Source organism: Bos grunniens, chromosome 10, assembly GCF_055505025.1.
Source record: "Bos grunniens cultivar Pamir isolate PY7600 chromosome 10, Bosgru_T2T1.0, whole genome shotgun sequence".
NCBI classification, from domain to species: Eukaryota; Metazoa; Chordata; class Mammalia; order Artiodactyla; family Bovidae; genus Bos; species Bos grunniens.
Genome location: NC_141174.1, coordinates 33,305,858 through 33,318,026, shown reverse-complemented (window position 1 = coordinate 33,318,026; position 12,169 = coordinate 33,305,858). Strand labels below are relative to the sequence as shown.

General features: G+C 41.4%; 1 protein-coding gene across 18 annotated transcripts in view; it reads right to left on the bottom strand.

The window, feature by feature from the left end:
• The window catches only part of SLC35F4 (solute carrier family 35 member F4), a 211,948-nt gene extending 206,858 nt beyond the window's left edge, over positions 1–5,090 (bottom strand). For 9 of the 18 annotated variants that reach the window (XR_015134313.1, XR_015134326.1, XR_015134317.1 and 6 more), the window contains exon 1: positions 4,893–5,080. Coding sequence is in view for 2 of the 18 variants with exons in the window: in XM_086320528.1 (XP_086176654.1) it covers positions 4,442–4,535 (94 nt within the window). In the remaining 16 variants the exon portion in view is untranslated. The other 9 variants (XR_015134316.1, XR_015134315.1, XM_086320528.1 and 6 more) reach the window with 7 other exon arrangements.
• Positions 5,091–12,169: the final 7,079 nt, after the last annotated feature.

Below are 12,169 nucleotides of genomic sequence, written 5' to 3'. Positions count from 1 at the left end.
AAGTAATCTTGCATAAAGCAATAACCTTTTCATTTCCAAAGCAAACTTTGAAAAAAATAAAACTACTTCCCACCTGGTTTTGTGAGGGATTGCTGTTAATAACTATTATTAACGGTTTGTAAAATTATGACATGCTATTTCATTGTCTGGTAGTGATAAGCTTATCAGAACAAAGCATAAATAAATAACTGTGCTAATGTTTTTCAGCTTCAGAAAATTACACATACTATTACTAGTTGATAATTTTGTGTGCTTAAAAACTACATTCATGAAAAATTAATAGTCTTAATGCACAAGCATTTACATTGGTATATCACTTCTGAAATTCTTCAAGACATTTGTCATTTTTTGTCATTAAATACTTACAAAGGTAAAAAAAATTAATAGTAATGTCACAATACAAGCATATCTTTAAAAGATAAGGAAGATAGATTGTTGACATTTTGTAAAACAAGCAATGAAAGACTATTATGTCCCACTTCAAAGATCTACCTAAATTCCTAGGCAGGCTCAGGAACAACTTGGGGAATTTGCTTAATATATAAATTCTCTTATCATCTGAAAGTGCCAAAAATTAACAAAAGTACCTCCTATTTATTCCAACATACACACACCAGTTATACCATTAGCATTTAAGGTCACTCATGAATTGATTTTTCTTAAAGCAGGTACTCAATATCTTTTCTTCCTTATAAAGAGAAAATACCTTAACTTGCCCCCAGTTGTCTATGGATAAAGTAGAAGCCTCATCAGGAAGAAGGACAAATTCATGGAGGAGATTCCAGTGAATGATGTTATATATAGTTAATACTAGAAATGTTAATAAATAACATTTAATTCAAGAGAATACTAGAAAGAGAATCTGGAAGGAATCTGCCTTCCAACACAGGGGACATGGGTTTGATCCCAAGTCCAGGAACTAGGATCCCACATGCCTCAGGGCCACTAAGCCTGTGTGTGGCAACTGGAGAGCCCTGGAAACCCAACTACTGAGCCATGTGCTCTAAAGCTCCCGCACCCTAATGCTAATAGAAATAGTAAATCAGACTATTACAAAGAAGACCAAATAATAGAGCACCCTAATAGTTTGGGCTTTATTGCAGAGAGCAGGTTTTTCCTTCCTGAAAAGGAATTTTTCCTAAGTACATTCTTTGCCCCTGAGGAAGAGGGGTCACCAGTGAGGATTGTTAAATTTGGGGCAAATGGAAAGGACAAACCCTGCTCCCTGTTCTAGTTTCTATCTCTTGAGAGTGTGCCCGTTCACACCAAACACAAGTTCTCTCTGCTCCTCCATCTGTCCAGAGCCTCACTTGAGTGTGTCTCCTCCTCCTCTGGGGTTTTTTCCCTAGCCTACAGGACCTGGGGAGGAGGACAGTTCTGTGTAACTCAAGGGTCACAGCTGTTAGCAGCCCAGGAGGCCAGTATACTAAAGCCATTGCCTTGCTCCTGGCTTCTGACAGTAAACAGGAGATAATTGGTCCTTGTCTTTGCACTGTTCTACATCTCAACTTGTTCAGAACCAAGCCTCTTCAAGTATCAGTATTAGGCTCTTGAGAATCCCTTGAACTGCAAGGAAATCAAGCCAATCAATCCTAAAGAAAATCAGCCCTGAATATTCATTGGTAGGACCGGTGCTGACACTCCACTACGCTGGCCACCTGATGCAAAGGGCTGACTCTCTGGAAAGGACCCTGATGCTGGGATAGATTGAAGGCAGGAGGAGAAGGGGACACTAGAGGACGAGATGGCTGGATGGCATCACCGACACAACGGACCTGAATTTGAGTAGACTTCGGGAGTTGGTGATGGACAGGGAAGCCTGGTGTGCTGCAGTCCATGGATGGGGTCACAAAGAGTCAAACATGACTCTGAACTCATGAGCTACTGAACTGATACTCTCAGAAAAGAGCTTTCATTCATTGCCGATTGATTTGTCAAACCTCCAGGTCAAATCTACTGCCTGATTTCTATGGAAGCCGTTGATCATCACACAAGACACCGAGTCCACACTTGAATTATCTGTTTACCAACATCACAGTTCTGGCCACAGCACTCTACAACAACTTGTGCTGTTATTTATTAATATTTCTCTTTTAAAAGGCTCACTGTTTTTTTACTTTAAAGTAATACCCAAATGGAAACTACTGCAAAAGGAAAATGAGTATCACTTGTCAGAGATTAACACCAAAAACATACATAGCACTTAGTCTATGCCAGGCTTTATAAATATGAACTCACTGAATTCTCAGCACAATCCTGTGAGGTAGGTACTGTTACTGCTATCATTTTATAGATGAGAGAACTGAGGCATCGAGAGATCAGGAAATTTGCTCAAAGTCAGGGAGCTAGCAAGGGGCAAGCTGAGCTCTGGCCCAGGCGTCCTGGCTCCAAAGCCAGCTCTGACCCACCTCAAGTACAGAAAGTGACCGTGTATAGACAAAGTCAGTGAGAAAATAAACACTTTCACAGTATAAAAATAAAATTCAAAGAAAAATCAGTTAGCAAAAATGCACACCTAAAAATACAATTTTTCTTGTGCAAGAAATAACTTAAAATCACTCAATAATAAAATTTTAAATTTAAAAATGAAATACAAAGAACAGCCAATTGATTTGTAAAAATCCACTCCGGAAAATTCTATTTTTTTCTTGCAGGAAATAACTATTGATAAGTCAATCATAAAAGGTTCATTTTAAGTAGCCTTATTTTAAGGTCAGTTAGAGTCAAATACCCTGAAGGGAACATGTTTTAATTCATTTTTGCTCCTTTTTTGCTATGCCCTAAGCAGAAAGGTACAGACCTGAATAGACCTCAATCACTCTGGGTTTTCCTAATGGCATTTTGCCCCACCACATTCTTCTTCATCCTTGTCTGTAGTGATGTTTACTCCCCACCACACCTCTTTCCCCACAGGAACCTGCCTTCGAGTGATTCATGTAGTCAGCAGGAAGTGAATTACTGTTGTTGGCGCTACCACTTTAGTTTTAATCTAAGCAATAATACTGTGTCTGTGAAATTAGGGATTTGATGGGCTGCACTTCTCATAAAGTGTCCGTGAAGAGAGACAGTGGGAGTCCTTCTTCCCCACTTCCTTTGCCAACTGGTCACACAGGTATTAAACATTTCCCATACAACATTTCATATGACAGGCTCTGACCAGCGGACAGTGCATACAAGTGATTCCTGGCACCTTCAGTAATCCTGAAAGTCCCCTCTTTATCTGCCTGTGGCTGGAGGAAGCCAACTCAAGGGTCAGAGGAAACTAAAGCCCACAAATAGGACTCTGAGTCCTTGAATGACTGTGGGACAGAGGACCCACTCCCACGAGAGCCCACACTGGACTATGATGTGAAGTGAAAAATAAACTTTTACTCTCTCAACTCACTTTGAGAAAGTTTATGACAGCATTTAGTTTATTCTGTTTAATACATTAACACAAATGGAAAATTACTTCTTTATATCCCTTTAAATGACCACTCTTTGATAAATGCTGACTCTTTGCGACCCCATGGACTGTAGCCTATCAGGCTCCTCTGTCCATGGGATTTTCCAGGCAAGAGTGCTGGAGTGGATTGCCATTTCCTTCTCCAGGAAGTAAAAGGCACTGCCCACAAATACACAGTTTGGTCTCCATAGGAAAATGTGTTTCCAGACACTGCCCCAACTCACACCAAGTCATCTAGCTAGCACGCCTCTGAACTTACAGGTGTTTCTCTTCCTACTAATCCTTCACTGTAACTGGCATATTGAATAAGCAGGAGTCAGGGGTTTAATCACAAAAACTTTTTTCCACTTGTCTCGTAATTTAAACCCAGTCAGGTGCTTCCATTAACCTTGACGTTTATGGTCATGCTTAAGTTAGACAATCTATTATCATTTTAAACTTCAATTGCAACCCCAATTCAGTATTTTAAAACATCTAGCCAGATTCAGTAATTAACAGATCAATCACTATTCAAACATCTCCCTCCCACAAGTCCCTGCCCATCCTGGAGCAGCTTCAAGACACCTCCCCTCCTCCCCTCGCTGCTCTCGCCTCCGCTACCACACTGCCTCAGGGGAGGAAGGTCTGCTTAACACTTTGTTTTAAACTCTTTCTCCCAGAACTTACCTGCTATTTCTGACCTGTGTCTCAACCAGAGTTGAAGCTTCAAAGGGTTTAAGTAAATGGGCAGGAGAATTCCTACTTAATAAGTTCTATATAGTAAGATAGTGCTGTTCTTTCTGGAGTTAGAGGATATTTAGAGCTGACATTTATATGGTGGGTATCTTTACAGATTATCTAGAGACTTCCTTTGAAGTCCCTCCGACTGCAACCCCCTTTACATATCAGCCTCTCGCTTGGCTGCCCATTTCCAACAACCTCTGTTTCCTATTTCCCACCCCACCCACCCCACACCACCAATGTCACCTCACAGCCTCTTGGCCATGGTCTCCTCACCTTGGGTGAACCCTGTTAAAATTATTCCCAGCCACTGGCTCCCCGTCTTGTCACTGGGATCCACATTCTGCCCGAGGGCAGTGTGACGATTCATACACAGCAGCTTTGCTCCTCTGCCAGAGGATTCACCATCCCTTCTCCCCTTTGATTTCCCAGAGGGCTTAGGTGACAGCTGGTTACCAGCGCTTCTACTCACAAGAGTCACATTTTAAACTCTCTGGTTAGTGAGGTATCTCCTCCTCAGATGTGAGATGAGGGCATTGAGCACCTCCCAACTCTTTGCTCGTGCTCAGTTTAGGTAACACGGTTCTCCCCCGAGAAGTCCTCCTCACAATATCGTCTTAATTTTAGACCCTTAATTCACTTGGCTTTGACAAAGTGTCACCAGCAAAGCCCATTAACAATTCCTGGGAAATACAAATAGAACCTGAGTAATAAAATTAAGTCTAACCTTTTCCTTGCTATTTCCTCCAGTTTCACTTGCTCATAAGGCGCTGCACGCAGAGGCCTTGCAACCAGTCCTTAAGACCAGAGTTCCTGGTTCAAAATGGCTGCCCGAACACTTCCGCTTGGGGCCGTGTGCAGAATCACGTGAGCATGATTCTGACTCAGGAGGCCTGGAGTGGATCCTGGGAGCTGATTTTCTAACAAGCTCCCAGGTGATGCCAATGGTTATAAACAACCACACTGAGTAACACAGCGAAAAATAGTTGTTGAATGATCTTCACTTTTTGCTTGTTAATTTGTTGTTTACAATAGTTTAGAGAGGTTGATAAAGATTACAGGGCAGGGAACCTCCCAAAATTGTTACTTGCCACCATCACTGACTACCCCCGATTTTGGCCTCTGCTCTCACCTTTCTTAGCATCAATAGCTGATGTCTTTGCCCAGGTTCCTGTGAACCCATCCTTTCTGCAACAAAGTCTCCAAATGTCTGACAGCTCTAAGACTGTCCATAGTGAGCAGTTTTTCCAGTTGAAAAATGATAGCTCTGTCTTTGACCGTGGTCAGAACTTGTTCATGATCTAGGCAGTATATCAGAGAATGCTGTACAGTAAGGCCAGAACTAAGTATAAGGTCAAGGACTCAGAACTGCACAAGTCTCAGTAAAAATCAAAGAAAAGGGCTCATCCCTTCCCACATGGAAGTAAAAGTGACTGTTCAGACAATTTACCTGGAAGGTGTGGGCCCATCTTATTTTAATCTCCTCTAAGGCAGATAGATACTTTGCATAAATTTGCATGATATTATCAATTCTTATATTGTAAAGTAGTAAACTGACTTCTTCAGAGAAATTTTTATCCCAAATTCCAGTTTGGGAGACAATAAAACTGCTATTTCCCAGAAACTACCTGAGTTGGAAGCAGAGTCCCTGGCAGAACTGGCTGGAGAAAGGACTGGGTGAAGTTTGGGGATCTGGGATTACAGCTGAAGCAGCAGCTTCTCCAAATTCCAGTTTGTGTTACTTACTATTGAATTCGGTACTTCTTCCTTATTTCCCACCATAAATAAGCACCAGAGCTCATAAAGGTGAGGGAAAGCTGGGTGAAAAGAGCAAAGATTTCAGAGTGTAAGTTTACTTCCAGATTCTCCACTTATTTGCTGTGTGGCTTGGAGCAAGTTAACAGTCTTTCTCAACCTGAAATGCCTCATCTTGAAAATAAGAATAAGAATAGAAGTCTTGCAAGGGCATCATGAGAGTTGAATAAAATTTATACCAAGAGGCCTCATTCAAGGCCTGGCCTTTAATAGGTACTGACCACATAAACTTCTCCCCCTTCAAGGACAACAGGGAAGTGAAAGACACTCGGTATTCTGCGAGCACCAAAGGTTTGTAAAGTACTTTAACTTTCAAAGTACCTTCATAGCTGTATTCTTACCTAGTGTGGGGAGAAAGGAAGACGTGAAGGAAAGAGATACAAAAAGCAGCAACTGCAGAAGAAACACAGGATACCGCAAAACAAAATCGAGAGCCTACACGTTTCCATCAGATGGAAAGATGTGGCGTTTGATGCAGGCGGCAGAGGCTCTCACAAGGCAGGTGAAGGTCAAATGACAGCCGGTGAAGTCTGCAGCAAATGCTCTCCAATTAAAATTATAATCAGTCAAATAACTGAGTTTGTTTTGATTTTGACCCAGAAATTAATTTTTGAGAAGAAAGTCTTGCTATTCCAATCGTCGGCAAGTGAAACAACAGTGGAGCGCTCGGCCTTGCTAATCACTGATGTGTATTCTCTGTGTATACAGTGGCACCATGCACCCTATTAAAACTGCCTAAATATAGCCTCTGTGGTGTAATGTTTGTGGGACCCTTTCACATCAAGATTCAAAGCAAGGACAAATCTGCAGGACAGATAGAATTAGGGCCCTGCTGAAACCCAAACTCTGCCCTTCCCCTCTGCTCCTCCCTTGGTGTGTGTGCTTAGTTGCTCAGTTGTGTCCAACTCTTGCAACCCTGTAGACTGTAGCCTGCCAGGCTCCTCTGTCCATGGGATTCTCCAAGCAAGAATACTGAAATGGGTTGCCATTTCCTTCTCTGCTCCTCCCTTTAGAAATATACAAAAGAACCACTAAGCATCCTCCAAAACAGAAATCAGGCTAAAGGAAGAGAGCCTCAGTCCTCCTCTAGCCTGGCCCCACAGCATCACCCCTCTGGGCTTTGACAAAGTTCCTGAAAAAGGGCAGCTGGGGAGATAAAATATATTCACGGTTATTTGAGAGATGTGGGACACAATAGGAAGCAGAACTTGGGGAACATATGTCAAAGTGGGATAAAGAATAGGGAAAGGAGTTGTCCCCGCATCCCTGGAGGAAACTGTGTGGCATTTTACCTAGTGGCGCTCAGCCTTCTTCACAGTCCAACTCTCGCGTGCACACATGACACTGGAAAAACCATAGCCTTGACTAGACGGACCTTTGTTGGCAAAGTAATGTCTCTGCTTTTGAAAATGCTATCTAGGTTGGTCGTAACTTTTCTTCCAAGGAGTAAGCGTCTTTTAATTTCATGGCTGCAGTCACCATCTGCAGTGATTTTGGAGCCTGCAAAAATAAAGTCTGACACTGTTTCCACTGTTTCTCCATCTATTTCCCGTGAAGTGATGGGACCAGATGCCATGATATGATTATAGACTAGAAATTCCTAAAAGGCAGAGTGTGTATCTCTCACATTTTGATAGCCCTTAGCAGTCATCAGGGACCTTTTTTTCATAGTAGGCCATCAATAAGTGTGTTTAAGTGAATCAAGTACATTTAATAAAGATTTAGGGCTAGCCCTTAAAACAGTTACTTCTAACTTCAAAGTCTTCTTTGGCAGCAGCTATGACATACACTGATTTCTCTGCTCTAAGTTGGAAGTAAGAATAGGAAAACTCACAATGGCAAAACCTAAGACTTAAACAAAACTCTGAACACATTTATTGCACACCAGCTCTGGGAAAGACTCCTTTATACACTAAGGCAGAAGCTTTCCTATGTAAATAAATGTGTACCAAACCCAGAAGTTGCTGTTTGCACACTTACTCTTGTTGTTTTCTGTAAGTCAAAGAATCCATGGCTAACAGCAGTTTTCACTATTATCATTTTTTATTATCATCACTATCATCATCATTATCATTTTTGTTAATTTATTACCAACTCTGAGTGTTTTAAACCGTATAGTATTGACGAAATGACTGAGGGAACAACACTTGCTGCAGTTGGTACCAAAACACTTTAAGTCAATGGTTTCCCAATGTATAAAGGCGGTTTTAGGTCAGTTTGGATCATTGGTTGTCAAGTGCCAACATCTGCACCACTGGTGTGAGGGTGGAATCAGGCCAGGAAGTGAGGGAGTGAACATGAATTAAATGAGGCTGCACTTTCCTTCATGCAACCCCCAGTGATTCTGATCATGTAAGCTGAAAACTCCTCTTCTAAAACAAATGTAATTTAGCAGTGCTTTGCCAGATACCAACATCTCAATGACAATTTAGACCAGAGGTTGACATACTACGCGTGTCAGCCAAATCCAGCCTACCTTTTATTTTCATAAGTAAAACTTCATTAAACATAGTCACACCCATTCATTTATATATTGTCTATGGCTGCCTTCACCACACTGTAAGTGCAGAGTTGATTAGTCTCAAAAGAGACACAACGGTCTGCAAAGCCCAACATATTTACCATCTGGTCCTCTGGAGAAAAAGTTTGCCAACTCCTGAGATAGAATAATACCAAAAGTCACAGATGTTAATATTTCAGTGACAATTTACAATGCTACCAAAATTCTTTCACCAATCCACAACCTAACCTCCTAACATATCTGAGTTTATTAGGGTCATTAAGTGTTTTAAGTGTTTTGAACTATAGATATAGTTTATTTCTTGAATTTTGGTGTTTGTTAAAGGAGCACACTCTTTGCCTTACATAAAGTATGGATCTTGCCCTTGATGTTGACAATAGACATCTTCATCCTGTGCAAGAATCAGATTTGTGGTTCCTATTGCATTTCCTTCCATATATCAGTATTTGACCTGTCCCTTAACCTCAAGGGTTGGGACAAACTCTAAAACATTAAAAAGTATAAGAAATGTAATTGAAAACTTTATCCCCCCATTCCTAAGATAGCACCTTTCTTATTTCTACCTTTGATGCTTTTCTAGCTGTAGCCTTGTTATCTTGCTCCCTAGCCAGGCAGTATTTGCTTAATGATGTCCCAGTAGGAGCCCCCTCTTCCCTACTCATTGAATCCTTTTCTCCCCTCACCTCACATTCCTTCTAAACATGACTGCATCTCTCAGGATGCTTAACTAGCCAAGAACAGCAGTATTAACCACTCTTTCCAGCAATAACTTGCTTTTTTGTACACTGCACCAGCATAAACAAAGGAAACGTGCAAAAAGAGCAATATTTAAGAAGTAAAAAAAAAGGGGGGGGGCGGGTAAGAAGTTGACTCAAAGTAAAGGAAACGATTGTAGGGAAAAGGGAAACAGAAGGGCAGAACTACACCAACCTGTCAATAAAGAAGCAATAAAGAATCACAGAGTCAAAAAAAAAGTAAAGTCTAACAGTGCAGCCAAAAGCAGGACATTTGAGTCTTGCCCACTAACCTTGCTCTTCCAGGGCACATCTCACATTTTCTCAGAGGGAATGCACAGATGTCACACTTCACATCCCTGCCATGCAGAAAGAATCACAATGATGGTCTCTCTCTCAATAGTTATTAAGCCCCATGCACGTAGAATCCCATTCTCACAAACCTCCTAGCACACTGTAATGTCTTTGCTTTACTTCTCATTAAATGGTTCCGAATGGCTACACTGCAGTAGAGGCTTCTGTCTGTTGATAGTTATTGAGCAAAATCAAATCAAGTACTGAAACACAAATAGCAGCTCAAGATCTACCCCAGCCTCAACTCTCTCAGCCCTCCCAGTCATGCAGAAAATGAATCTCCCCATGTTCCACATTCCTACTATTCAGAAGCCTAGCTCAAGGCTGGCCTGATTTGGGACTCATCTCTCCAGCCTCTGAACAAAGTATCTGTTTACCACCTCAAAACCAGGAAAGATGTAAAGGCTTTTAACATTTAGCAGGTATTGAGAACAACAAATACCATGTGATATCACTTCTGTGTGAAATCTAAAATATGACACAAATGAATATAACACAAATGTTAACTACAAAACAGAAACAGAGTCACCGATAGAGAACAAACCTGTGGGTGCCAAGGGGGAGGGGGTGGGGGTAGGGATGAAGTGGGAGGTTGGGGTTAGCAGAGGTAAGCTATTGTGTATGGAATGGACGAACAATAAAGTCCTATTGTATAGTGCAGAGAACTATATTCAGCATCCTATGATAAATCATGATGGAAAAGAATACACCTATGGCTGATTCATGTTGATGTATGGCAGAAACCGACACAATATTGTAAAGCAATTATCCTTCAATTAAAAATAAATTAATTTTCAAAAAGTTTTTAAAAGAATACAAAAAAGAATGTGTATATATATATATTTTTATAAGCTGTGCTGTGCTATATCACTTCAGTCATGTCTGACTCTTTGTGACCCCTATGGACTGTAGCTCACCAGGCTCCTCTGTCCATGGGGATTCTCTGGGCAAGAATACTGGAGTGGGTCGCCATGTCCTCCTCCAGGGCATCTTCCCAATCCAGGGATCAAACCTGTGACTCTATGTCTCCAGCACTGGAAGGCAGTTTCCTTACCATATATATATGTCAGTTAGATATGACTGAAGCAACTTAGCATATATATATAGATAGATAGATATAGATATAGATCTCCATCATTTTTGCTATATACCTGAAACTAACACAACATTCAAAATCAACTATTTGTCGTTTAGTTTCTAAGTCATATCTGACTTTCTGTGACCCCATGGACTACAGCCATCCAGGTTCCTCTATCCATGGGATTCTCCAGGCAAGAATACCGGAGTGGCTTGCTATTTCCTACTCCAGGGAATCTTGCCAACCCAGGGATCAAATTCGAGTCCCTTGCATTGCAGGTAGATTCTTTACTGCTGAGCCACCAGGAAAGCTAATACTTCAATTAAAAAAAAAAAGAAAGAAAAAGGCAGTAGTGACAGGCCTAAAACAACATTTAGTAGGTGTTAATTTCTTGCACTAAATTCATTCACATACTACTAATAAAATTATGGTATTACCTGTTTTATAGACACTTAACTCACTATGGTAACAGATTGGTAGACAGAGCTGGAACAGGGATGAGGCACATAAGGTGCCTAGAGAAAAAATGGTAAGGAGGCACCCACTATCAGGGTTATGTAAGTACAGTCAGTCACCTCTGAGCCATGGGTGACCGGAGTTTATGGGAAAATGCTCCACCTTTCCATGCCTCAGTACACAATGTGAGTTGGCTCTATTCACTAGACAGAAGGGCTGTATAATGTGTTCTGGTTTTCCACAGCAGTGGCCCCTTAATAATAAACCTTTACATTTGCCTTTCCCTCTGCCTTCATTTCACTGTTTAGAAACTCACATCAGCAGCATGGACTCACCTCTCAACTACCACTTCCTAAATGCAAGCCTGTATCCCATGCTCTGCTTTCTGGAAAGAAATTACCCTAACAGAATTGGTGTCAGGGTTTGCTTTAGGAAGCAGGCCCTCAGGATGGGGCTCTGAAATTAATGACTCACCAATGATCCAGCATCACCATCATACGACTTCACCTTAGAAGATGGAAATGAGGTAAGGTGGAAGGTGAACCATTGGTTTCTGCACTTGAACACAGTATGGGGGAGAGGACTAATAAGGATAGTGGGATAGACTGGCTTTAAATGCAACCACAGAGCAGACTGTGTTGCAAATTAGGTTCAGGATTTACTGTTAAAAGACACAGAACTACAAGAGATCTGTGATAGAATTCCTACATCTAAAGCAGAAACTTGATAGGATAAGAGTGAGCCCTTGAGACCTGGATGTAGAAAGACCTGAGAACTTTGCATCCCTTGAATCTTTTGAATTTCTCCACACTAGAAGAAGTAGCATCTTCCCTTTCTAGAATATAGCTCCCTCTCACCTGGAGATGTGGGAAAACACCACCTGAGGCAGGTACACCTTATGATCAAGCTTGTCTACCTCAAGAACTAACCCATCTTGCCTTACCGCCTTCATGCTACATTGCAGCACAACCCAAGGAAAGAAATAAAGCCCCTACTGTGGTAAGAACATGGAAACATGTTCTTAGAATTGCAAGACCTGCCCATGG